The sequence below is a fragment of the Poecile atricapillus genome, chromosome 31 (assembly GCF_030490865.1).
Source record: "Poecile atricapillus isolate bPoeAtr1 chromosome 31, bPoeAtr1.hap1, whole genome shotgun sequence".
Taxonomy (NCBI): Eukaryota; Metazoa; Chordata; class Aves; order Passeriformes; family Paridae; genus Poecile; species Poecile atricapillus.
In genome coordinates, this window is record NC_081279.1 from 3,953,370 (window position 1) to 3,979,487 (window position 26,118).

General features: G+C 49.2%; 2 protein-coding genes across 3 annotated transcripts in view; one reads left to right on the forward strand and one right to left on the reverse strand.

Annotated features, from left to right (window-relative positions):
• ZC3H4 (zinc finger CCCH-type containing 4) overlaps positions 1-11,416 on the reverse strand; it is a 38,253-nt gene extending 26,837 nt beyond the window's left edge. Inside the window, exons 1-3 of the mRNA XM_058859975.1 lie at positions 11,040-11,416; positions 2,271-2,514; positions 563-670 (exon numbers count right to left, since the gene is read on the reverse strand). Coding sequence (XP_058715958.1) covers positions 563-670; positions 2,271-2,514; positions 11,040-11,191 — 504 coding nt within the window. The 5' untranslated portion in view covers positions 11,192-11,416. The remainder of the gene's footprint in view (positions 1-562; positions 671-2,270; positions 2,515-11,039) is intronic.
• A 1,124-nt stretch (positions 11,417-12,540) lies between these two features.
• On the forward strand, positions 12,541-25,907 carry SAE1 (SUMO1 activating enzyme subunit 1). Of its 2 annotated transcripts, XM_058860002.1 has the most exons (9): positions 12,541-12,853; positions 14,418-14,529; positions 16,159-16,332; positions 16,697-16,839; positions 17,837-17,936; positions 20,959-21,064; positions 23,076-23,220; positions 25,279-25,348; positions 25,758-25,907. In XM_058860002.1, the coding sequence occupies exons 1-9, from the start codon at positions 12,753-12,755 to the stop codon at positions 25,851-25,853; spliced, it is 1,047 nt and encodes a 348-aa protein (XP_058715985.1). In that variant the 5' UTR covers positions 12,541-12,752; the 3' UTR covers positions 25,854-25,907. The 2 variants fall into 2 exon arrangements, with proteins under 2 accessions (XP_058715985.1, XP_058715986.1); XM_058860003.1 differs by lacking the exons at positions 23,076-23,220; positions 25,279-25,348; positions 25,758-25,907 and adding an exon at positions 22,426-22,718.
• The last annotated feature ends 211 nt before the right edge of the window (positions 25,908-26,118 follow it).

Sequence of the window (26,118 nt, forward strand, 5' to 3'; positions counted from 1 at the left end):
AGTAATTCCCAGTATTCCCAGTTGAACTCACAGGATAAGCTGGGCTGCATTCCCGGTATTTATTCCCAGTAATTCCCAGTATTCCCAGTTGAACTCACGGGATAAGCTGGGCTGCATTCCCGGTATTTATTCCCAGTAATTCCCAGTTTTTATTCCCAGTATTCCCAGTTGAACTCATGGGATAAGCTGGGCTGTATTCCCGGTTTTTATTCCCAGTAATTCCCGGTATTTATTCTCAGTAATTCCCAGTTTTTATTCCCAGTAATTCCCGATATTTATTCCCAGTATTCCCAGTTGAACTCATGGGATAAACTGGGCTGTATTCCCGGTATTTATTCCCAGTATTCCCAGTTGAACTCACGGGATAAACTGGGCTGTATTCCCGGTATTTCCAGTATTTATTCCCAGTAATTCCCAGTTTTTATTCCCAGTTTTTATTCCCAGTAATTCCCAGTATTCCCAGTTTAACTCACAGGATAAGCTGGGCTGTATTCCCGGTATTCCCGGTATTTATTCCCAGTAATTCCCGGTTTTTATTCCCAGTATTCCCAGTTTCACTCACGGGATAAACTGGGCTGTATTCCCGGTATTTCCGGTGTCCCTTCTCCCCGGGGCTGAACTCGGAGTCGTCGCTGAAATCCGAGAATTCCTCGCTGGACGAAGCGTGCCGCTGGAAAATCCCGGGAAAAATCAGCCCCCAGCCCTTCCCGGCCTCCGGAATTCCCGGCCCCGCCTCCCGCAATTCCCGGTTTTCCTGGGAATTCCCGGTTTTCCTGGGAAAATCCTTGGGAAAAGTCACTCCTGACCCCTGGAATTCCCAATTTTCCTCGGGAAACCCTTGGGAAAAGTCACTCCTGACCACTGGAATTCCCAGTTTTCCTGGAAAATCCTTGGGAAAAGTCACTCCTGACCCCAAAAACCCAGAAAAAAGCTGAAAAAATAGAAAAAAACCCGAAAGAAACGGAAAAAAATCAGGAAAAAACGTGGAAAAACCTGGAAAAACGTGGAAAAAAATCCAGGAAAAAAACTGGAAAAAAAATGGAAAAAACTGGTAAAAAACCCAAAAGAAACCCCAGAAAAAAATAGGAAAAAAAAGGGAAAAACACAGGAAAAAGCCTGGAAAAAACTGGGAAAAAAAATCCAGAAAAAAAACCTGGAAAAAAGTGGAAAAAATAAAAAAAAAATTTGGGAAAAAGCCTGGAAAAAACTGGGAAAAGAACCAGAAAAAAACATGAAAAAAAACCAGAAAAAAATAGAAAAAAAAAGGGAAAAAACCCAGAAAAATCCCAGGAAAAAACCAGAAAAAACCAGAAAAGAAAACGGGAAAAAAATGGAAAAAAATCCAGAAAAAAACCTGGGAAAAAAAATGGAAAAAACCGGGAAAAACCCAGAAAAAACCATGAAAAAAACCAGAAAAAAATAAAAAAAAAAAAGGGAAAAAACCCGGAAAAAAACCAGGAAAAAACCCCAAAAAACCCCAGAAAAAAAACCCATTAAAAAAAAAAGGAAAAAAATCCGGAAAAAATGGGAAAAAACCTGGAAAAAAGTGGGGAAAACCCCACAAAAAAAAACATGAAAAAAAATAGAAAAAACCCCACAAAAATCCAGAAAAAAAATCAGAAAAAAAATCAGAAAGAAATCGGAAAAAATCAGAAAAAAATCGGAAAAAATCAGAAAAAAATCGGAAAAAATTGGAAAAAAATCGGAAAAAAATCGGAAAAAATGAGAAAAAATCGGAAAAAATGAGAAAAAAATCAGAAAAAATCAGAAAAAAACCAGAAAAAATCGGAAAAAAATCAGAAAAAATTGGAAAAAATCAGAAAAAAATCAGAAAAAATCGGAAAAAAAATCAGAAAAAAATCGGAAAAAAATCAGAAAAAATCAGAAAAAAATCAGAAAAAAAATCAGAAAAATCCAGAAAAAATCGGAAAAAATCAGAAAAAACCCCAGAAAAATCCAGAAAAAAATCGGAAAAAATCAGAAATCAGAAAAAAATCGGAAAAAAATCGGAAAAAATCGGAAAAATGAGAAAAAAATCAGAAAAAAATCGGAAAAATCGGAAAAAGTCAGAAAAAAAATCAGAAAAAAATCAGAAAAAAAGGGAAAAAAATTGGAAAAAATCAGAAAAAAATCAGAAAAAAATCGGAAAAAATCGGAAAAAAATCAGAAAAAATCGGAAAAAATCAGAAAAAAATCAGAAAAAATTGGAAAATCCTGGAAAAACCTGGAAAAATCCATAAAAACCCCGTCAAATCCTTGGATTTTCCCACCTTGTGCTTGGATTTCCTCTTTTTCTTGGCCCTGCGCTTGTCCTTGTCGCGCTCCTTGCGGCGTTTGCGCTTCAGGCGCCGCTGCCCCTTCTCGTCCTCGGAGCCGCTGCGGCGCCGCTCCCGCCGGGATTGGGAGCGGGATTGGGAGCGGGATTGGGAGCGGGAGCGGGAACGGGAGCGCTCCGGAGCCTCCTCGGCGCCGTCATCTTCCTCCAGCTCGCCCTCCTCCAGCTCGCCATCCTCCCTGGAGAAACACAGGGAAAATGGGAATTATTGGGGAATTATTTGGGAATTATGGCTCCTCCAGCTCGCCATCCTCCCTGGAGAAACACAGGGAATCTGGGAATTATTGGGGAATTTGGGAATTTGGGAATTATGGCTCCTCCAGCTCGCCCTCCTCCCTGGAGAAACACAGGGAATTTGGGAATTATTGGGGAATTATTTGGGAATTTGGGAATGATGGCTCATCCAGCTCCTCATCCTCCCTGGAGAATCACAGGGAAAATGGGAATTATTGGGGAATTTGGGAATTTGGGAATTATGGCTCCTCCAGCTCGCCCTCCTCTCTGGAGAAACACAGGGAAAATGGGAATTATTGGGGAATTTGGGAATGGCAGAGCCTCCTCCAGCTCCTCATCCTCCCTGGAGAAACAGCGGGAATTTGGGAATTATTTGGGAATGGGAATTTGGGAATGGCAGAGCCTCATCCAGCTCCTCATCCTCCCTGGAGAAACACAGGGAAAATGGGAATTATTGGGGAATTTGGGAATTATTGGGGAATTTGGGAATGGGAATTTGGGAATGGGAGAGCCTCATCCAGCTCCTCATCCTCCCTGGAGAAACACAGGGAAAATGGGAATTATTGGGGAATTATTTGGGAATTATGGCTCCTCCTCCAGCTCGCCATCCTCCCTGGAGAAACACAGGGAAAATGGGAATTATTGGGGAATTTGGGAATTATGGCTCCTTCTCCAGCTCGCCATCCTCCCTGGAGAAACACAGGGAAAATGGGAATTATTGGGGAATTTGGGAATGATGGCCCCTGCAGCTCCTCATCCTCCCTGGAGAAACAGGGAATTTGGGAATTATTGGGGAATTTGGGAATGGGAATTTGGGAATGGGAATTTGGGAATGGGAAAATGGGAATTTGGGAATGGGAGAGCCTCATCCAGCTCCTCATCCTCCCTGGAGAAACACAGGGAATTTGGGAATGGGAATTTGGGAATGGGAATTTGGGAATGATGGCTCCTCCTCCAGCTCGCCCTCCTCCCTGGAGAAACACAGGGAATTTGGGAATTACTGGGGAATTTGGGAATTTGGGAATTTGGGAATGATGGCTCCTCCTCCAGCTCGCCATCCTCCCTGGAGAAACACAGGGAATCTGGGAATTATTTGGGAATTTGGGAATTATGGCTCCTGCAGCTCGCCACCCTCCCTGGAGAAACACAGGGAATTTGGGAATTATTGGGGAATTTGGGAATGGGAATTTGGGAATTTGGGAATGGGAATTTGGGAATGGGAGAGGCTCATCCAGCTCCTCATCCTCCCTGGAGAAACACAGGGAATCTGGGAATTATTGGGGAATAATTTGGGAATTATGGCTCCTCCTCCAGCTCGCCATCCTCCCTGGAGAAACACAGGGAATTTGGGAATTATTGGGGAATTTGGGAATGGGAAAATGGGAATTTGGGAATGGGAGAGCCTCATCCAGCTCCTCATCCTCCCTGGAGAAACACAGGGAATTTGGGAATTATTGGGGAATTTGGGAATTATTGGGGAATTTGGGAATTATTGGGGAATTTGGGAATGGGAATTTGGGAATGGGAATTTGGGAATGGGAGAGCCTCATCCAGCTCCTCATCCTCCCTGGAGAAACACAGGGAATCTGGGAATTATTGGGGAATTTGGGAATGGGAATTTGGGAATGGGAGAGGCTCCTCCTCCAGCTCGCCTTCCTCCCTGGAGAAACACAGGGAAAATGGGAATTATTGGGGAATTTAGGAATTATGGCTCATCCAGCTCCTCATCCTCCCTGGAGAAACAGGGAATTTGCGAATTATTTGGGAATTTGGGAATGGGAATTTGGGAATGGCAGAGCCTCCTCCAGCTCGCCATCCTCCCTGGAGAAACACAGGGAATTTGGGAATTATTTGGGAATTTGGGAATTTGGGAATTATTGGGGAATTTGGGAATTTGGGAATGATGGCTCCTCCAGCTCGCCCTCCTCCAGCTCGCCCTCCTCCCTGGAGAAACACAGGGAATTTGGGAATTATTTGGGAATTTGGGAATGGGAGAGGCTCATCCAGCTCCTCATCCTCCCTGGAGAAACACAGGGAATTTGGGAATTATTTGGGAATTTGGGAATTTGGGAATGGGAATTTGGGAATTGGAATTTGGGAATGGGAGAGCCTCATCCAGCTCCTCATCCTCCCTGGAGAAACAGCGGGAATTTGGGAATTTGGGAATGGGAATTTGGGAATTTGGGAATGGGAATTTGGGAATGGGAATTTGGGAATTTGAGAATGGGAATTTGGGAATTTGGGAATGGGAATTTGGGAATGATGGCTCATCCAGCTCCTCATCCTCCCTGGAAAATACCAGGAATTTGGGAATGGGAAATTGGGAATGGGAATTTGGGAATTTGGGAATGGGAATTTGGGAATGGGAATTTGGGAATGGGAGAGGCTCCTCCAGCTCCTCATCCTCCCTGGAAAACACTGGGAAAACAGCGGGAATTTGGGAATGGGAATTTGGGAATTTGGGAATGGGAATTTGGGAATGGGAATTTGGGAATTTGAGAATGGGAATTTGGGAATTTGGGAATGGGAATTTGGGAATGATGGCTCATCCAGCTCCTCATCCTCCCTGGAAAATACCAGGAATTTGGGAATGGGAAATTGGGAATGGGAATTTGGGAATTTGGGAATGGGAATTTGGGAATGGGAATTTGGGAATGGGAGAGGCTCCTCCAGCTCCTCATCCTCCCTGGAAAACACTGGGAAAACAGCGGGAATTTGGGAATGGGAATTTGGGAATTTGGGAATGGGAATTTGGGAATGGGAATTTGGGAATTTGAGAATGGGAATTTGGGAATTTGGGAATGGGAATTTGGGAATGATGGCTCATCCAGCTCCTCATCCTCCCTGGAAAATACCAGGAATTTGGGAATGGGAAATTGGTAATGGGAGAGGCTCCTCCTCCAGCTCGCCATCCTCCCTGGAAAACACAGGGAATTTGGGAATGGGAATTTGGGAATTTGGGAATGGGAATTTGGGAATTTGGGAATGGGAATTTGGGAATGGGAGAGCCTCATCCAGCTCCTCATCCTCCCTGGAAAAACACCGGGAATTTGGGGGAAAATGGGAATTTCGGAGCCTGGTGCAGCTCAGAGCTCAGCCCTGAATTCCTGAGGGATTCCCAAATTCTCTGGGGATTCCCAAATTCCTGAGAGATTCCCAAATTCCTGAGGGATTCCCAAATTCCTGAAGATTCCCAAATTCCTGAGGGATTCCCAAATTCCTGAAGATTCCCAAATTCCTGAAGATTCCCAAATTCCTGAAGATTCCCAAATTCCTGAGGGATTCCCAAATTCCTGAAGATTCCCAAATTCTCTGGGGATTCCCAAATTCTCAAGGAAATTCCCAAAATTCTCTGGAGATTCCCAAATTTCTGGGGGATCCCAATATTCCCAAAAAAACCCCAAATTCCCCAAAATCCCGACCCAGCTCCACCTGGAAAAATAACGGGAATTTCTGGGGGTTTTTGGGTGGGAAAAATGTCCCAAATCCCAAAATCCGGGGGGGAATTTGGGGCAGAAATGGAAAATTTTGGGAAAAGGAACAAAATGAATTCCTGAATCCAACAATTCCAGCTGGAATTCCGGGTTGGAATCGACGCTGGGACCCCAAATCCCAAATATTTGGGATAATCCCGGGAATCTGGGAGCTCTGCTGGTGAAATTTCCATGAAAAAAAGGGGGAAAATCCCATTTTTTTTAGAAGGAATTTTCCTCAGATGATCAAATTTCCATTAAAAAAGGGGAAAAATCCCATTTTTTTAAAGGAATTTTCCCTGGATAATGAAGTTTTCCTAAAAAAAAGGGAATAAAATCCTGGGGTTTTTTATGGATTTTCCTCTATTGATCAAATTTCCACTAAAAAAAGAGAATAAAATCCCATTTTTTTTAGGGATTTTCTTTGGATAATAAAACTCCCATTAAAAAAATGGGCGAAAATCACATTTTTTTTAGGAATTTTCTTTGGATAATGGAATTTCCCTTAAACAAGAAAATAAAATTCCATTTTTTTTTTAAGGATTTTCCTCTATTAATACAATTCCCATTAAAAAAATGGGGGAAAATCACATTTTTTTTAGGAATTTTCCTCTATTAATAAAATTTCCCATTAAAAAAAGAACATAAAATCCAATTTTTTTAGGGATTTTCCTCTATTAACAAAATTCCCATTAAAAAAAAGGGGGGAAATCCCATTTTTTTTAGGAATTTTCCTTAGATAATAAAATTCCCATTAAAAAAGAAATATAAAATCCCATTTTTTCTTAGGAATTTTCCTCTATCCATAAAATTTCCATTAAAAAAACGGGGGAAAATCCCATTTTTTTTAGGAATTTTCCTTAGATAATAAAATTCCCATTAAAAAAAAGGATAAAATCCCATTTTTTAAAGGATTTTCCTCTATTAATAAAATTCCCATTAAAAAAATGGGGGAAAGTCACATTTTTTTAGGAATTTTCCTTGGATAATGAAATTTCCATTAAAAAAAGGAAGAAAAAATCAGATTTTTTAAAGGATTTTCCTCAGTTAATAAATTCCTATTAAAAAAAAAGGATAAAATCCCATTTTTTCTTAGGAATTTTCCTCTATCCATAAAATTTCCATTAAAAAAATGAGGGAAAATCCCATTTTTTTAGGAATTTTCCTTGGATAATAAAATTTCCATTAAAAAAAAAATATAAAATCCCATTTTTTAAAGGATTTTCCTCTATTAACGAAATTCCCATTAAAAAAATAGGGGAAAGTCACATTTTTTTTAGGAATTTTCCTTGGATAATGAAACTTCTGCTACATAAGGAAATAAAATCCCATTTTTTTTTTAAGGATTTTCCTCTATCCATAAAATTTCCTTTAAAAAAACGGGGGAAAATCCCATTTTTTAGGGACTTTCCCCAGATAATAAAATTCCCATTAAAAAAAAAGAGGAAAAAAATCCAATTTTTGGAGATTTTTGGGATACACCAACCCCAAAAACCGGGAAAAAAACCAAAAAATTCCCTTTTGGAATAAACCAAGCCCTTCCTAAACCTCCCAAAATCCCGGGATTTTCCTTTTCCCGCTTTATTTTTCTCGGGAATAACCAAAAAAAAATGGACCTGACCCAACTTGTGCTTCCAGAGAGGGGAAAAAACCAGGGAAAAGTGTGGGGGGAGGGGGAAAAATCCCCCCAAATTCCAATTTTTTCCTGGAATTTTGGGGCTGGAGGGGGGAGGGGAAGTGTGAGGTGCTTTTTACCACCTTTTTTTTTTATGATTTTTATGATTTTTATGATTTTTATGATTTTCACACTTTTTGGCTTTTTTTTTTCCAGCGATTTCCACCGACTTTGTGACTTTTTTTTTGTGGAAAATCCCGTTCCAGGTCGGAATTCCGGGGTTGTTTCACTCAGAAATTTCTTTTTTTGGGTTTTTTTTTTTTTTTTTGGGAATTGTGTGCTTTTGTGACTTTTTTTTTGGGAATTCTGCTTGGTTTGGGGACACACTGGGGGAACTTCCAAGGATTTGACGCTCGGGAATCGTGGGGGGATCGAGGGAAGAGGGGGAAAAGGCACCAAAAAATCGTAAAATTCCACATTTTCCACTCATTTCCCACCCTGAGCCCGCGTGGAAAAGAACCCCAGCTCCCCAAAATTCCCTTTTTTTTCCAGTAAAACCTCCCAAAATCCCTGGATTTACCCTTTTTTCCTAAGGAATATTCCCAAACCTCTCTTAATCTCCTTTCTTTTCCTAAAAATATCCCAAAATTCCCTGGATTTACCTTTTTTCCCCTAAAAATACCAAAAAAATTTCCCTTTTTCCCCTAAAAAGTCCCTGGATTTACCTTTTTTCCCCTAAAAATACCAAAAAATTCCCTTTTTCCCCTAAAAATTCCCTGGATTTACCTTTTTTCCCCTAAAAATACCAAAAAATTCCCTTTTTTTCCCTAAAAATTCCCTGGATTTACCTTTTTTCCCCTAAAAATACCAAAAAAAATTCCCTTTTTCCCCTAAAAATTCCCTGGATTTACCTTTTTTCCCTAAAAATATCCCAAAATTCCCTGGATTTACCTTTTTTTCCCTAAAAATATCCCAAAATTCCCTGGATTTACCTTTTCCCCATAAAAATACCCAAAAAATTCTCTTTTTTCCCCCCAAAATTCCCAGGATTTACCTTTTTTCTCCTAAAAATATCCCAAATTTCCCTGGATTTACCTTTTTTCCACTAAAAATATCCCCAAATTCCCTGGATTTACCTTTTTTTTCCTAAAAATCCCCTTATTTCACCCTTTTTCCCCCTAAAAATACCCCAAGACTTCCTGGATTTACCTTTTCCCCCTAAAAATACCCAAAAAATTCTCTTTTTTCCCCTAAAAATTCTCAGGATTTACCTTTTTTCCCTAAAAATTCCCTGAATTTACCTTTTTTTTCCCCCTAAAAACACCCCAAACACCCCCAATTTCACTTTTTTCCCCCATTTTTCTCACATTATTTAAATTGAAATACTAAAAAAAAAACGGGAATAGAGAAAATGGCTCCGAGAGGGGCCACAAAAAGAGGGAAAAGAGGATTTTGGGGGCAGATTCGGAGATTTTGGAACATTTGAAACCCTGCAGATGAAACTTTTGGCTATGGGAAAAAGGGGGGAAAAATCCCAACCAAACATCCTGATCCCAATTTGGGGGGATTTAAGGGAATAAAGAGAATTTTAAGGAGCGAATAAAGAACTTATTAAGGACCAGAACCTCTAAAAAATGAGGTTAAACCCCCCCAAAATGAGCTAAATCCTCCCAAAATTGGAGCTAAACCTTCCCAGCACCTAAATATCCCTAAAAAAAAGGTTCAATCCTTTCCCAAAAATACCTAATTCCCAAAAAAACCCAACTAGATCCTCCCCCTCTGGAAGGAAAAATCTCCCAAAAGAGCTGAGCCCACTCCAGTATCTAAAATCCCCCAAAAATGAGGATTTTAACTCCCCCAAAATGGGCTTAAACTCCCCCAAAAAAGGGTCTAAAGCCCCCCCAAACCTCGAGACCCTCCCCAAAAAAGGAGTTTTAGTCTTCCCTAAAGAGGATTAATCCCCTTCCCCCAAATAAATCCCCTAAAAAAGGGGTTGGAGCCCCTCAGGGAGGACTCAAAGCCCCCCAAAATTGGGGTTAATCCCCCCCGGCACCCCCAGAAAGGACCTAAATCCTCCCCCAGGGATCATCCTCCATCCCAAATATTCCCAAATATTCCCAAATCCACTCACAGCCCTCCCCCCAAAGCCTGCACTGCCTTCAGCCCCTCTTCCTCCTCCTCCTCCTCCTCAGGACCCCTGAGCCCCCTCCCCACATTGGGCCCCCTCCTCTTCTTCCTACTTCTTAAATTCCTCTCTGGCCTTCCTCACCCTCCTCCTCCTCCTCAAATTCCCCTCTGGCCCTTCCTCACCCTCCTCCTCCTCCTCAAATTCCCCTCAGGTCCTTCCTCACCCTCCTCAAATCCCCCTCTGGCCTTCCTCACCCTCCTCAAACCCTTCCTCACCCTCCTCCTCCTCAAATCCCTCTCAGGTCCTTCCTGAAATCCCTCTCAGGCCTTTCTTCCTCCTCAGAACTCCCCCAAATCCCCCTCAAACCCTTCCTCACCCTCCTCCTCCTCCTCAAATCCCCCTCAGGCCCTTCCTCACCCTCCTCAAACCCTTCCTCACCCTTCTCCTCCTCAAATCCCTCTCAGGTCCTTCCTGAAATCCCTCTCAGGCCTTTCTTCCTCCTCAGAACTCCCCCAAATCCCCCTCAAACCCTTCCTCACCCTCCTCCTCCTCCTCAAATCCCCCTCAGGTCCTTCCTCACCCTCCTCAAATCCCCCTCAGGCCCTTCCTCACCCTCCTCGAATCCTCCTCATGTCTTTCCTCCTCAGAACCCCCCCAAAACCCCCCTCAGGTCCTTCCTCACTCTCCTCCTCAAATCCCCCTCAGGCCCTTCCTCACCCTCCTCGAATCCTCCTCATGTCTTTCCTCCTCAGAACCCCCCCAAAACCCCCCTCAGGCCCTTCCTCACCCTCTTCCTCAGGACCCCCCTCAGGTCCTTCCTCAAATCCCCCTCAAGTCCTTCTTCAAATCTCCCTCGGGCCCTTTCTCCTCCTCCTCAGAACCCCCCCCCCCGAATCCCCCTCAGGCCCTTCCTCAAATCCCCCTCACGTCCTTCCTCCTCAGTACCCCCTCCCCAAATCCCCCTCAAGCCCTTCCTCCTCCTCCTCCTCCTCACAACCCCCCCCCCTCAATCCCCCTCAGGCCTTTCCTCACCCTCCTCCTCCTCACATCCTCCCGGGCCTCCCCCGATTCCCCCTCTGGCCCTTCCTCACCCTCCTCCTCCTCCTCCTCCTCAGAGTCCCCCCCGAGCCCCCTCCCCACATCCTCCCTCCCCTCCCCGTTCCCTCCCGCCGCCCCCTCCCCAAACCTGGTCCGGCGCGCCGGACCGACCCCCGGGCACACAGAGAAGGCGCTCGGGAGAGGCGGTTACTGGACCTTTCGTCCGGGCCGTGATGGTGCCCTTGGAGCGGCGGCGGCGGCCGGGGGAGGCTGCAGCTGCCATGGCAGGACGGAGAAGGGGGGGTGCAGTGCGGGCTGGGGGGGGAAGCGGCGGCGGCGGGGGGGACACTCGGGCTCTCCACGGCCATGGACAACGGGCAGGGCGTGGAGAACGTGGGGGCACAAATCACTGAACGGCGCGGGGGGCTCGGCCCGGCGGCTCCTCCGCCCGCGCCCCGCGCTCCGCGCTCCGCGGGCGGACACACAAAATGGCGCCCGCCCTGAGGCAGCGCCCCGACGGCCGCCGGAAACACCCGAGAGCCGCCGGAAACACCCGAACGCCGCCGCTTCGGAGAGTTTCGAGAGGCGGCGAGGACTCACGAAGAGCTCCTCGGGTTTTTCCGCTTTCCGAGCGCCTCCGGATTCTCTCCGAATGTTGCCGAAGTTTTCCGAATGGTTCCGAAACTCTCCGCCTGAGGGGATTTCCGGGTGAAGTTTCTCCCAGCAAAATTTCGCAGAAAGAAAATTTTATGAGGAGATTTTGAGTCTTTTTCCCTCACGGGTTTCTTTTTCCCTACTCAAAACCCCTCCCAAACGGTGCTCGTTGATGGTCGGATGTTTCCCAAAAATCCTCTTCCCACCCGGAATTTCCACGAGTCACGGGGGTGTTTCTCCACATCCAAATGTCGCACAGCAAAAAAAAAACAAAAACCAAACCCCCCAAAATATCCCGAATTTCCTGAATTTATAGGAAAATATAGAAAGGTGGGAGGAGCGGGCGGGGAGTTCGGGATCTTGCCGTGACTTGGAAAAAAAACCAACATGGATTTTATAACACCAGGAGAAAACAACTCCCAAACCCCCCGATTTTTCTAATTATTGACGGGATTTTTGCACCGCTTGGGCCACTTTATTTCTTTGGGATCGTTCGTTTTGGAAATCATGGAATTTCCGCGAAGTTCTCCCAAACTCTCCGAACGTTTCCGAAGTTCTCCGACGCTTTCCGAATATTTCCGAAGGCGCGCTCGGAACGCTTCCGAAAGTCTCCCAACGAGGCTGACGGAGATTGACGAAGCCGAGAGGGGAATGGCGGGAACGCCCGCGATGGGAGGAGGACGAGTCCATCTCAGTGTGGAAAGCGGGGGGGGAAACAACACGGCTTGTACCACACGGCTCGCGGAAAAGCCCGCAAAACCCGCGGCCGCGGCCTCACGCCGTTACACCGGGATGAAACGGCGACAGAAGAAACCTCTGAGCGTTCTTTTCTCCTGAGGGACCGCGGGCACCGGGAGCGGATTCGGTGCGTCCTCCCCCCCGCGGCTCGGCGGGAAGTGGAGCGGCGGCGGGCGGGAGTTTGCGCGGGCCGCTAGGGGGCGCCGCGAGTTCCGTGAGGGGCTTTGAGGAACCGTGAGGGGTCTCGGGGGTCGTGAGGGGCTTTGAGGAACCGTGAGGGGTCTCGGGGGTCGTGAGGGGCTTTGAGGGACCGTGAGTGGTCTCGGGGGTCGTGAGGGGCTTTGAGGGGTCGTAAGGGGCTTTGAGGAATCGTGAGGGGCTTTGAGGGAACGTGAGGGGCTTTGAGGGGTCTTGAGGGCCCCTGAGGAGCTGCGAGGTGTCGAGAGCGGCCTGAAAGGTCCGAGAGGCTTTGAAGGGTTTTTGAGGGGCTTTGAGGGGTCGTGAGGGACCCTGAGGGGGGTCTCGGGGGCCGCCGCGATGGTGGAGAAGGACGAGTCCGGCCCCGGCGGCATCAGCGAGGAAGAGGCGGCTCAGTACGACCGGCAGATCCGGCTCTGGGGGCTCGAGGCCCAAAAACGGTCGGTGGGGCCTGGGGGATAACCTGGAGGGGCTCTATAGGGGCTTGGGGAGCTCCTATGGGAGCCGGGAGGGTCCCACACCAGCTTGGAGGGGTCCCTGCAGGAGCCTGAGGGGGTCCTGTAGGGATTTTTGGGGTCCTGGAAGGATCTGGGGGGGCTGTGTAGGGGTTTGGGGGTTCCCTATGGGTGCCAGGCGGGTTTAAAGGAGCTGGGGGGGTCTCTATATGGGCTTTGGGGGGCCCTATAGGTGGTGTAAGAGCCCCATAGGAGTTACAGGAGCTTTAAGGGGGCTTTATAGGGGCTCTTGGGGGTCCCTATAGGGGTCAGGGAGGTCCTTGTAGGAGCTTGGGGGTCCTTATAGGGGTCTAGGAGGTCCCTATAGGAGCTTGGGGGTCCTTATAGGGGTCGGGGGCTGGCTCTATAGGGGTCTGGCGGTGCCTGTATGGTCCTGGGGTGTCGCCATGGGGCTGGGGGTGGTTCTATAGGGGTCAGGGGTGGCTCTATAGGGGTCAGGGGTGGCTCTACAGGGGTCTGAGGATCCCCATAGGGGTCAGGGGTGGCCCTGTAGGGGTCAGGGGTGGCCCCATAGGGGTCTGAGGATCCCCATGGGGGTCAGGGGTGGCTCTATAGGGGTCAGGGGTGGCCCTATAGGGGTCTAAGGATCCCCATAGGGATCAGGGGTGGCTCTACAGGGGTCTGAGGATCCCCACAGGAGTCAGGGGTGGCCCTGTAGGGGTCAGGGGTGGCCCCATAGGGGTCTGAGGATCCCCATAGGGGTCAGGGGTGGCTCTACAGGGGTCTGAGGATCCCCATAGGGGTCAGGGGTGGCTCTACAGGGGTCTGAGGGGTCCCCATAGGGGTCAGGGTTGGCTCTATAGGGGTCTGAGGTTGCCCATAGGGGTCAGGGGTGGCTCTATAGGGGTCTGAGGGGTCCCCCATAGGGGTTTGAGGGGTCCCCCATAGGGGTCAGGAGTGGCTCTCTAGGGGTCAGGGGTGGCTCTATAGGGGTCTGAAGGGTCCCCCATAGGGGTGAGGGGTCCCCATAGGCGTCTGAGGGTCCCCCATAGGGGTCAGGGGTCCCCATAGGGGTCAGGGGTGGCCCTATGGGGGTGAGGGGTCCCCATAGGGGTGAGGGGTCCCCCATAGGGGTGAGGGGTCCCCATAGGGGTGAGGGGTCCCCCATAGGGGTGAGGGGTCCCCCATAGGGGTGAGGGGTCCCCATAGGGGTTTGAGGGTCCCCCATAGGGGTGAGGGGTCCCCATAGGGGTTTGAGGGTCCCCCATAGGGGTTTGAGGGTCCCCCATAGGGGTCAGGGATCCCCCATAGGGGTTTGAGGGTCCCCCATAGGGGTGAGGGGTCCCCATAGGGGTGAGGGGTCCCCATAGGGGTGAGGGGTCCCCCATAGGGGTGAGGGGTCCCCATAGGGGTCAGGGGTGGCTCTCTAGGGGTCAGGGGTGGCCCTATGGGGGTGAGGGGTCCCCCATAGGGGTTTGAGGGTCCCCCATAGGGGTGAGGGGTCCCGGTTGCCACAGCTGAGGTGTTCCCTTTCCCGGGGGTCCCACAGCTTGCGCGCCTCGCGGGTGCTGCTGGTGGGGCTGCGCGGGCTCGGAGCCGAGGTGGCCAAAAACCTCATCCTGGCCGGGGTCAGGGGTCTCACCCTGCTGGACCACCAACAGGTGAGGGGGGGAAACACCTGGGGAACACCTGGAACACACCTAGACACACCTGGGGGACACCTGGACACACCTGGGGGACAGGGGACACACCCAGACCTGGCCACAGCCTCATCCTGGCCGGGGTCAGGGGTCTCACCCTGCTGGACTACCAACAGGTGAGGGGGGGGACACCTGGGGACACACCTAGACACACCTGGGGGACACCTGGGGAACAGCTGGGACACACCTGGGGGACACCTGGGGAACACCTGGACACACCTGGGGAACACCTGGGGGACAGGGGACACACCTGGGGGACACCTGGGAACACCTGGGGACACCTGGGGAACACCTGGACACACCTGGGGATGCCTGGGGACACCTGGGACACACCTGGGGACACACCTGGGGGACAGGGGACACACCCACACCTGGCCACAGCCTCATCCTGGCCGGGGTCAGGGGTCTCACCCTGCTGGACCACCAACAGGTGAGGGGGGGGACACCTGGGAACACCTGGGGGGAGGGGACACACCTGGGGAACACCTGGACACACCTGGGGGACAGGGGACACACCCACACCTGGCCACAGCCTCATCCTGGCCGGGGTCAGGGGTCTCACCCCGCTGGACCACCAACAGGTGAGGGGGGGGACACACCTGGGGACACCTGGGGGGAGGGGACACACCTGGGGACACACCTGGGGGACAGGGGACACACCTGGGGGACAGGGGACACACCCACACCTGGCCACAGCCTCATCCTGGCCGGGGTCAGGGGTCTCACCCTGCTGGACCACCAACAGGTGAGGGGGGGGACACCTGGGGACACCTGGACACACCTGGGGCACACCTGGGGGGAGGGGACACACCTGGGGACACCTGGGGACACACCTGGGGACACCTGGACACACCTGGGGACACACCTGGGGAACACCTGGGGGGAGGGGACACACCTGGGGCACACCTGGGGGGAGGGGACACACCTGGGCACAACCTTGTCCTGGCCAGGGCTCCCAATCCCAAGTTTTTTCCCTGTTGCTGAGTTCTGTTCCTCTCAGGAACATCCCCAAAATCTGGGAATTCCATCCCTGAGGGTTTTCCCCTTCAGGAACACCCCCAAAATCTGGGAATTCCATCCCTGAGGTTTTCCCCTTCAGAAACATCCCCAAAATCTGGAAATTTTAGCACCTCCATCCCTGAAGTTTTTCACTTCAGAAACACCCAAAAATCTGGGAATTCCACCTCCTCCATCCTTGGGATTTTTTCCTCTGTTCCTCTTGGGAACATCCCTAAAACTTGGGAATTCCATCCCTGAGGTTTTTCCCCTTCAGAAACATCCCCAAAATATGGGAATTCCATCCCTGAGGGTTTTCCCCTTCACGAACATCCCCAAAATCTGGGAATTCCATCCCTGAGGTTTTCTCCCTTGAGGAACACCCCCAAAATCTGGGAATTCCATCCCTGAGGGTTTTTCTCCCTTCAGAAACATCCCCAAAATCTGGGAATTCCATCCCTGAGGGTTTTCCCCTTGAGGAACACCCCAAAATCTGGGAATTCCATCCCTGAGTGTTTTCCCCTTCAGGAACACCCCCAAACCCTGGGAATTTGATGATTCCCACCCCGGGGGTTCCTCTCCGGCTGTTCCCAGGTGTCTCCCGAGGACAGCCGGGCCCAGTTCCTGATCCCGGTGGGATCCCAGGGTCGGAACCGCGCCGAGGCCTCGCTGGAGCGGGCGCAGAGCCTCAACCCCATGGTGGACGTCAAGGCCGACCCCGAGAGCGTGGAGAGCAAACCCCACGAGTTCTTCACCCAGTTCGACGCGGTAAAGACCGAGATTCCCGGAATTCCGGGATGGGGGGGGGAATTCCCGGGTTTGGTGGGGTTTGGGGGGAAAATTCCTGGGTTTGGGGCAGAAATTCCTGAGTTTGGGGGGGAAATTCACAGTTTTAGGGCAGGATTATCCCATTTTTGGGCAGGATTATCTCATTCCAGAGTGGCATTGCCCCATTTTGGTTTGAAATCTCCCCATTTCGAGTTGAAATCTCCCAATCTAGAGTTAAAATCTCATTTTGAGTCGAAACCTCCCCATTTTAAGTTAAAATCTCCCCATTTCAAGTTAAAATCTCCCCATTTTGAGTCCAAATCTCCCCATTTTGGGTTGAAACCTCCCCAAATTTCCCTCCCAGGTGTGCCTCACCTGCTGCTCCCGTGAGTCCATGGTGAGGATCAACCAGATCTGCCACAAGAACGGCGTCAAATTCTTCACCGGCGACGTTTTCGGCTACCACGGCTACATGTTCGCTGACCTGGGCAACCACGAGTTCGTGGAGTGAGTCTGGGGCAAAAACCCCCAAAATCCCGGGATTTGGGGCGTTCCCGAGGGAATTCCTGAGGGATTTGGGGATTTCCTGAGGGAATTCCCGGGATTTGGAAGGGAATTCCCAGGATTTGGGGAGTTCCTGAGGGATTTGGGGATTTCCTGAGGGAATTCCCGGGATTTTGGGATTTCCTGAGGGAATTCCTGGGATTTGGGGATTTCCTGAGGGATTTGGGGGCGTTCCTGAGGGAATTCCCGGGATTTGGGGATTTCCTGAGGGAATTCCCAGGATTTGGGGATTTCCTGAGGGAATTCCCAGGATTTGGAGATTTCCTGAGGGAATTCCCGGGATTTGGGGCGTTCCCGAGGGAATTCCTGGGATTTCCTGAGGGAATTCCTGGGATTTGGGGATTTCCTGAGGGATTTGGGGATTTCCTGAGGGAATTCCCGGGATTTGGGGATTTCCTGAGGGAATTCCCGGGATTTGGGGATTTCCTGAGGGAATTCCCGGGATTTGGGGGCGTTCCTGAGGGAATTCCCGGGATTTTTTGGCGTTCCTGAGGGAATTCCCGGGATTTGGGGGCGTTCCTGAGGGAATTTCCGGTATTTCCTGAGGGAATTCCGGGGATTTTTTGGCGTTCCTGAGGGAATTCCCGGGATTTGGAGGGGAATTCCCGGGATTTTTTGGCGTTCCTGAGGGAATTCCCGGGATTTGGAGGGGAATTCCCGGGATTTTTTGGCGTTCCTGAGGGAATTCCCGGGATTTGGGGATTTCCTGAGGGAATTCCCGGGATTTTTTGGCGTTCCTGAGGGAATTCCCGGGATTTGGGGATTTCCTGAGGGAATTCCCGGGATTTGGGGCGTTCCTGAGGGAATTCCCGGGATTTGGGGATTTCCTGAGGGAATTCCCGGGATTTGGGGCGTTCCTGAGGGAATTCCCGGGATTTGGAGGGGAATTCCCGGGATTTTTTGGCGTTCCTGAGGGAATTCCCGGGATTTCCTGGCTCAGGGAGAAGCCCAAGGTGGCCAAAGCCAGCGCGGGGCTCGAGGATGGACCCGAGGCCAAACGGGCGCGGCTGGAGCCGGCCGAGACCACCCTGGTGAAAAAGGTGAGTGGGGAGGGGGAGTGAGACCAAAAACATCGGGATGGAGACCGAAAACCTGGGATAGACCCCAAAAACCTCGGGATGGAGACCGAAAACATGGGATAGAGACCAAAAACATAGGATAGACCCCAAAAATGCCAGGATAAACCCCAAAAACATGAGATAGACCCCAAAAACGTGGGATAGAGACCAAGAACATCGGGATGGAGACCAAAAACATGGGATAGACCCCAAAAATGCCAGGATAGAGACCAAAAACCTCGGGATGGAGACCAAAAATGCCAGGACAGACCCCAAAAACCCTGAGATAAACCCCAAAAACGTGGGATAGACCCCAAAAACCTCGGGATGCAGACCAAAAACATGGGATAGACCCCAAAACCTCGGGATAGAGACCAAAAACCTCGGGATAGAGACGAAAAACATGGGATAGACCCTAAAAATCCTGGGATAGAGCCCAAAAATGTGGGATAGACCCCGAAAACCTCAGGATAGAGCCCAAAAACATGGGATAGACCCCAAAAACCTCAGGATAGACCCCAAAAACCTCGGGATAGAGACCAAAAACCTCGGGATGGAGACCAAAAACCCTGAGATAAACCCCAAAAATGCCAGGATAGACCCCAAAAATGCCAGGATAAACCCCAAAAACCTCGGGATAGACCCCAAAAACCTCAGGATAGAGACCAAAACCCTCAGGACAGAGACCAAAAACCTCGGGATGAAGACCAAAAACCTTGGGATGGAGACCAAAAATGCCAGGACAGACCCCAAAAACCCTGAGACAAACCCCAAAAATGTGGGATAGACCCCAAAAACCTCGGGATACAGCCCAGAAATGTGGGATAGACCCTAAAAATCCTGGGATAGAGCCCAAAAATGCCAGGATAGACCCCAAAAATCTCTGGATAGAGACCAAAAACATGGGATAGACCCCAAAAACCTCGGGATAGAGACCAAAAACCCTGAGATAAACCCCAAAAACATGGGATAGACCCCAAAAATCCTGAGATAAACCCCAAAAATGTGGGATAGACCCCAAAAACCTCGGGATGGAGACCAAAAACCCTGAGATAAACCCCAAAATCCTCGGGATAGACCCCAAAAACCTCGGGATAGAGCCCAAAAACGCTGAGATAAACCCAAAAAACGTGAGATAAACCCCAAAAACCTCGGGATAGACCCCAAAAACCTCAGGATAGAGACCAAAAACCTCGGGATGGAGACCAAAAACATGGGATAGACCCCAAAACCTCGGGATAGACCCCAAATACCCTGAGATAAACCCCAAAAACATGGGATAGACCCCAAAAATCTCTGGATAGAGACCAAAAACGTGGGATAGACCCTAAAAATCCTGGGATAGAGACCAAAAATCCTGGGATAGACCCCAAAAACCTCAGGATAGACCCCAAAAACCTCAGGATAGAAGTTTTTCCCAAATTTCCATTTTTCCCCCCGCCCTCCCCAATGGAATTTTTCCACCTGAAGGAATTTTTAATTCATTTCCCAATCCCAAAATCCCATTTTTTTCCCCCCCAATGGAATTTTTCCACCTTTAATTCATTTCCCAATCCCAAAATCCCATTTTTTCCACCTTTAATTCATTTCCCAATCCCAAATTCCCATTTTTTCCCCTCCCAATGGAATTTTTCCACCTGAGGGAATTTTTAATTCATTTCCCGATCCCAAATTCCCATTTTTTTCCACCTGAAGGAATTTTTAATTCATTTCCCAATCCCAAAATCCCATTTTTTCCGCCCCCTGGAATTTTTAATCCATTTCCCAATCCCAAATTCCCATTTTTTCCCCTTTTAATTCATTTCCCAATCCCAAAATCCCATTTTTTTCCCCCTCCTGGAATTTTTAATTCATTTCCCAATCCCAAAATCCCATTTTTTTTCCCTCCCCCTGGAATTTTTCCACCTTTAATTCATTTCCCAATCCCAAAATCCCATTTTTCCCCCCCCCTGGAATTTTTAATTCATTTCCCAATCCCAAAATCCCATTTTTTCCACCTTTAATTCATTTCCCAATCCCAAAATCCCATTTTTTTCCCCCTCCTGGAATTTTTAATTCATTTCCCAATCCCAAATTCCCATTTTTTCCCCTTTTAATTCATTTCCCAATCCCAAATTCCCATTTTTTCCCCTTTTAATTCATTTCCTAATCCCAAAATCCCATTTTTTTCCCCCCTCCTGGAATTTTTCCCCCTTTAATCCATTTCCCAATCCCAAATTCCCATTTTTTTCCCCCCCAATGGAATTTTTCCACCTTTAATTCATTTCCCAATCCCAAAATCCCATTTTTTTTCCCTCCCCCTGGAATTTCCCCCCCCCCTGGAATTTTTAATTCATTTCCCAATCCCAAAATCCCATTTTTTTCCACCTTTAATTCATTTCCCAATCCCAAATTCCCATTTTTTTTCCCTCCCCCTGGAATTTTTCCACCTGAGGGAATTTTTAATCCATTTCCCAATCCCAAATTCCCATTTTTTTCCCTTTTAATTCATTTCCCAATCCCAAAATCCCATTTTCCCCCCCCCTGGAATTTTTAATTCATTTCCCAATCCCAAAATCCCATTTTTTTCCCCCTCCTGGAAGTTTTCCACCTGAGGGAATTTTTAATTCATTTCCCAATCCCAAAATCCCATTTTTTTTCCCTCCCAATGGAATTTTTCCACCTTTAATTCATTTCCCAATCCCAAAATCCCATTTTTTTTCCCTCCCCCTGGAATTTTTCCACCTGAGGGAATTTTTAATCCATTTCCCAATCCCAAATTTCCATTTTTTTCCCCCTTTAATCCATTTCCCAATCCCAAAATCCCATTTTTTTCCCCTCCCCCTGGAATTTTTCCACCTTTAATTCATTTCCCAACCCCAAAATCCCATTTTTTTCCCCCTTTAATTCATTTCCCAATCTCAAAATCCCATTTTTTTCCCTCCCCCTGGAATTTTTCCACCTGAAGGAATTTTTAATTCATTTCCCGATCCCAAATTCCCGTTTTTTTCCCCCGGAATGGCAGCGCCTGGAATTCTGTCACCTCCGGGACGCTCTGGCCGTGGAGTGGAGAGGGGAGAAAGCGACGGCGGCGCTGAAACGAACGGCTCCCGATTATTTCCTGCTCCAGGGTGAGTTCCAGAACCTTCTCCCAAAAAAAATCACAGTTTTTGGGGAGGAAAAATTGAAAATTAGGTTTTTGGGGAAAAAAACTAAAAAAAATCCACATTTTGGGGAAAAAATCCACATTTCTGGGAAAAAAAAGACAAAAATTCTGCGTTTCTGGGGGAAAGAAAAATGAAATTCCCTATTTTTGGGGAAAAAACAAAAAAAATTCCATGTTTTTGGGAAAGAAAGCAAAAAAAATTCTGTAATTTTGGGGGAAAATGGGAAAAAATCCTGTTTTGGGGGAAAAAAGTGGGAAAAATTCGCGTTTTGGGGGAAAAAACCAAAAAAATCCACATTTCTGGGAAGAAAAATTTCCGTTCTTGGGAAAAAAAATAAATTTTACATTTCTGGGGGAAAGAGCAAAAAAAAATCCATGTTTTGGGTGGAAAAAAGCAAAAAAAAAATCCACATTCCAGAGGGAAAAAAAGCAAAAAAAATACATATTCCTGGGGAAAAAAAAAAAAAAGCAAAAACTTTGCATTTCTAGGAAAAAAGAAAATCCACATTTTTGGGGAAAAAAAAATAAAAAAAAAAAATCAGCCCCTTCCTAGGGAAGAAAAACTAAAAACAAAATTTCTGGGGAAAAATAACAAAAAAAAATTCTATGCTTTTTGGGGGAAAAAGCAAAAAAAAATTCTCATTTCTGGGAGAAAAAAAGCCAAAAAAAAATGCATGTTTTTGGGGAAAAAAAAGCCCAAAAAAATGAATGTTTTTGGGGAAAAAAAAGCCAAAAAAAAAGGCATGTTTTTGGGGAAAAAAAAGCCCAAAAAAATGCATGTTTTTGGAGAAAAAAAAAGCCAAAAAAATGCATGTTTTTGGGGAAAAAAAAGCCCAAAAAATGCATGTTTTTGGTGAAAAAAAAGCCAAAAAAATGCATGTTTTTGGGGAAAAAAAAGCCCAAAAAATGCATGTTTTTGGGGAAAAAAAGCCAAAAAAATGCATGTTTTTGGGGAAAAAAAAGCCCAAAAAATGCATGTTTTTGGGGAAAAAAAAGCCCAAAAAATGCTTTTTTTTGGGGAAAAAAAAGCTCAAAAAAATGCATGTTTTTGGGGAAAAAAAAAAAACAAACCCCAAACATTCCCAGGGAAACAAAACCCCATTCCCACATCCCTGTCCGTGTGTCTGTCTGTCTGTCTGTCTGTCTGTGTGTGTCTGTCGGTCTCTGTCTGTCTGTCTGTGTCTGTCTGTCTCTGTCTGTCTGTCTGTCTGTCTGTCTGTCTGTCCCTGTGTCTGTCTGTCCCCATGTCTGTCTGTCCCTGTGTCTGTCTGTCTGTCCCTGTGTCTGTCTGTCTGTCCCTGACCCTGATGTCCCCTCTGTCCCCAGTCCTGCTGCGGTTCCGATCCGAGCTGGGCCGGGATCCCTCCCCCCGGAGCGGTTCCGAGGACTCGGATCGGCTCCTCCGGGTGTTCCTGTGTCTGTCTGTCTGTCTGTCTGTCCCTGTCTGTCTGTCTGTGTGTCTGTCTGTCTGTCTGTCTGTCTGTGTGTCTGTCTGTCCCTGACCCTGTCCCCCTGTCCCTCTGTCCCCAGTCCTGCTGCGGTTCCGATCCGAGCTGGGCCGGGATCCTTCACCCCGGAGCGGTTCCGAGGACTCGGATCGGCTCCTCCGGGTGTTCCTGTGTGTGTCTGTCTGTCTGTCTGTGTCTGTCTGTCTGTCTGTCCCTGTGTCCGTGTGTCTGTCTGTCTGTCTGTCCCTGACCCTGTCCCTGTCCCCAGTTCTGCTGCGGTTCCGATCCGAGCTGGGTCGGGATCCCTCACCCCGGAGCGGTTCCGAGGACTCGGATCGGCTCCTCCGGGTGTTCCTGTGTGTCTGTCTGTCTGTCTGTCCCTGTGTCTGTCTGTCTGTCTGTGTGTCTGTCTGTCTGTCTGTCTGTCTGTGTGTCTGTCTGTCTGTCCCTGTGTCTGTCTGTCTGTCTGTCTGTCCCTGTGTCTGTCTGTCTGTCTGTCCCTGACCCTGATGTCCCCAATGTCCCCAGTTCTGCTGCGGTTCCGATCCGAGCTGGGCCGGGATCCCTCCCCCCGGAGCGGTTCCGAGGACTCGGATCGGCTCCTCCGGATCCGCCGGGAGCTGCTGGAGGCGCTGGGGGCGGGGCCACAGCTGCTTCCAGAACAGTTCCACAGGTGAGGGGACACCTGGGGACACACCTGGGGACACCTGGGGACACCTGGGGACACTCAAAACACACCTGGGGACACCTGGGGACACCTTGGGGACACCTGGGGACATCCTGGGGACATCCTGGGGACACCTGGGGACATCCTGGCGGGGATCTGGGGACATCTGGGGACATCCTGGGGACATCTGGGGACACCTGGGGATACCTGGGGACACACCTGGGGACATCCTGGGGACATCTGAGGACACCTGGGGACATCTGAGGACACCTGGGGACACCTGGGGATACCTGGGGGGACACTTGGGGACATCCAGGGGACACCTGGGGACACCTGGGGACATCCTGGGGACACCTGGGGACACCTGGGGACATCTGGGGACACCTGGGGACATCCTGGGGACATCCTGGGGACACCTTGGGTACATCTGGGGACACCTGGGGACACCTGGGGACATCCTGGGGACACCTTGGGTACATCTGGGGACAGCTGGGGACACACCTGGGGACACACCTGGGGACATCTGGGGACATCCTGGGGGGGATCTGGGGACACCTGGGGACATCCTGGGGATATCTGGGGACACCTGGGGACACCTGGGGGACACCTGGGGACACCTGGGGACAGCTGGAGGGGTCTGGGGACACCTGGGGACATCCTGGGGACACCTGGGGACACCTGAGGACACCTGGGGACACACCTGGGGACATCTGGGGACATCCTGGGGACACCTGGGGACATCCAGGGGACACCTGGGGACATCCTGGGGACACCTGGGGGGGTGAGGGGACACCTGGGGACACCTGGGGACACCTGGGGGGGTCTGGGGACATCCTGGGGACACCTGGGGACATCCAGGGGACACCTGGGGACATCCTGGGGACACCTGGGGGGGTGAGGGGACACCTGGGGACACACCTGGGGACACCTGGGGACACCTGGGGGGGTGTGGGGACATCCAGGGGGGGTCTGGGGACACCTGGGGACATCTGGGGACACCTGGGGACACACCTGGGGACACCTTGGGACATCTGGGGACACCTGGGGGGGATCTGGGGACACCTGGGGACACCTGGGGATGTCTGGGGACACCTGGGGGGGTGTGGGGACATCCAGGGGACACCTGGGGACATCCTGGGGACACCTGGGGACACACCTGGAGACACCTTGGGGACACACCTGGGGGGGTCTGGGGACATCCAGGGGGGTTTTGTGTCCCTCAGGATTTTCCAAAACCTTTTTAGGCTGAAACTTTGGAATTTTAAGCAACTTTTTGGGCTAAAACTTGGGGATTTTAAGGACCTTTTTTGGGGTAAAACTTCAGGATTTTAAGAACCTTTTTTGGGGTGAAACTTTGGGATTTTAAGGGGTTTTTTTGGGCTAAAACTTTAGAATTTTAAGAACCTTTTTTGGGGTGAAATTTTGGGATTTTAAGAAACTTTTTTGGGCTAAAACTTCAGGATTTTAAGAACCTTTTTTGGGGTAAAACTTCAGGATTTTAAGAACCTTTTTTGGGGTAAAACTTCAGGATTTTAAGAACCTTTTTTGGGGTAAAACTTGGGGATTTTAAGAACCTTTTTTGGGGTAAAACTTCAGGATTTTAAGAACCTTTTTTGGGGTGGAACCTCAGGGTTTTAAGGGGCTTTTTTGGGGTAAAACTTTGGAATTTTAAGAACCTTTTTTGGGGTGAAACTTCAGGATTTTAAGGACCTTTTTTGGGGTGAAACTTCAGGATTTTAAGAAACTTTTTTGGGGTGAAACCTCGGGGTTTTAAGAACCTTTTTTGGGGTGAAACTTCAGGATTTTAAGGACCTTTTTTGGGGTAAAACTTCAGGATTTTAAGAACCTTTTTTGGGGTGAAATTTTAGGATTTTAAGAACTTTTTTTGGGGTAAAACTTTAGGATTTTAAGAACCTTTTTTGGGGTGAAACCTCAGGATTTTCCATCAGCGTTTTCTGGGGGTTTTCACCCCTCCCACCCTCATTTTTTGGGGTGAAACCTCCCAATTTTGGGGGGATTTTTTTCCTCTTTCTTTTTAATTAATTTCATTTTTTCTCTCTGCAGTTTCTGTTTCTCGGAGATGGCCCCGGTGTGCGCCGTGGTCGGGGGGGTGCTGGGCCAGGAGGTGGTGAAGGTGAGATTTTGGGGGATTTTGGGGGATTTTGGGGGAATTTTGGGGGGGATTTTGGGGGGATTTGGGGGGGGATTTTGGGGGATTTTGGGGGGATTTGGGGGGGATTTTGGGGGGATTTGGGAGGGATTTTGGGGATTTTGGGGGGATTTGGGGGATTTTGGGGGGATTTTGGGGATTTGGGGGGGATTTGGGGGGATTTTGGGGATTTGGGGGGGATTTTGGGGGGATTTGGGGGGATTTTGGGGATTTGGGGGGATTTGGGGGGATTTTGGGGGGATTTGGGGGGATTTTGGGGGGATTTTGGGAATTTGGGGGGATTTGGGGGGGATTTTGGGGGGGATTTTGGGGGGTTTTGGGGATTTTGGGGGTCCCCAAATCCCCCCTGGTGACCCCCCCGTGTCCCCTCCAGGCTCTGTCCCAGCGGGACCCCCCCCACAACAATTTCTTCTTCTTCGACGGCGTCCGGGGCCAGGGGATGGTGGAGTGCCTGGGACCCCCCCTCTGAGGGACCCCCCAATTTGGGGAGGGGGTTTGGGGGGTCCTGGACCTCTCAGGGTGAAGATTTGGGGGGTCCTGCACTCTTTGGGGAGGGGTTTTGGGGGTCCTGAGCCCCTTTTTGAGGGACCCCAAAATTTGGGGAGGGGGTCTGGGGGGGTCCTGAACCCCTCAGGATGAAGATTTGGGGGGTCCTGAACTCTTTGGGGAGGGGGTCTGGGGGATCCTGGACCTCTTTGGGGAGGGAGTTTGGGGGTCCTGAGCCCCTTTTTGAG

Excerpts from the sequence above, each read along its gene's own strand:
- SAE1 (XM_058860002.1), top strand. The coding sequence starts at position 12,753 with ATGGTGGAGAAGGACGAGTCCGGCCCCGGCGGCATCAGCGAGGAAGAG. Across the intron at positions 14,530-16,158 it reads CCCTGCTGGACCACCAACAG|GTGTCTCCCGAGGACAGCCG; the intron begins GTGAGGGGGGGA and ends GGCTGTTCCCAG. Across the intron at positions 16,333-16,696 it reads TCTTCACCCAGTTCGACGCG|GTGTGCCTCACCTGCTGCTC; the intron begins GTAAAGACCGAG and ends TTTCCCTCCCAG.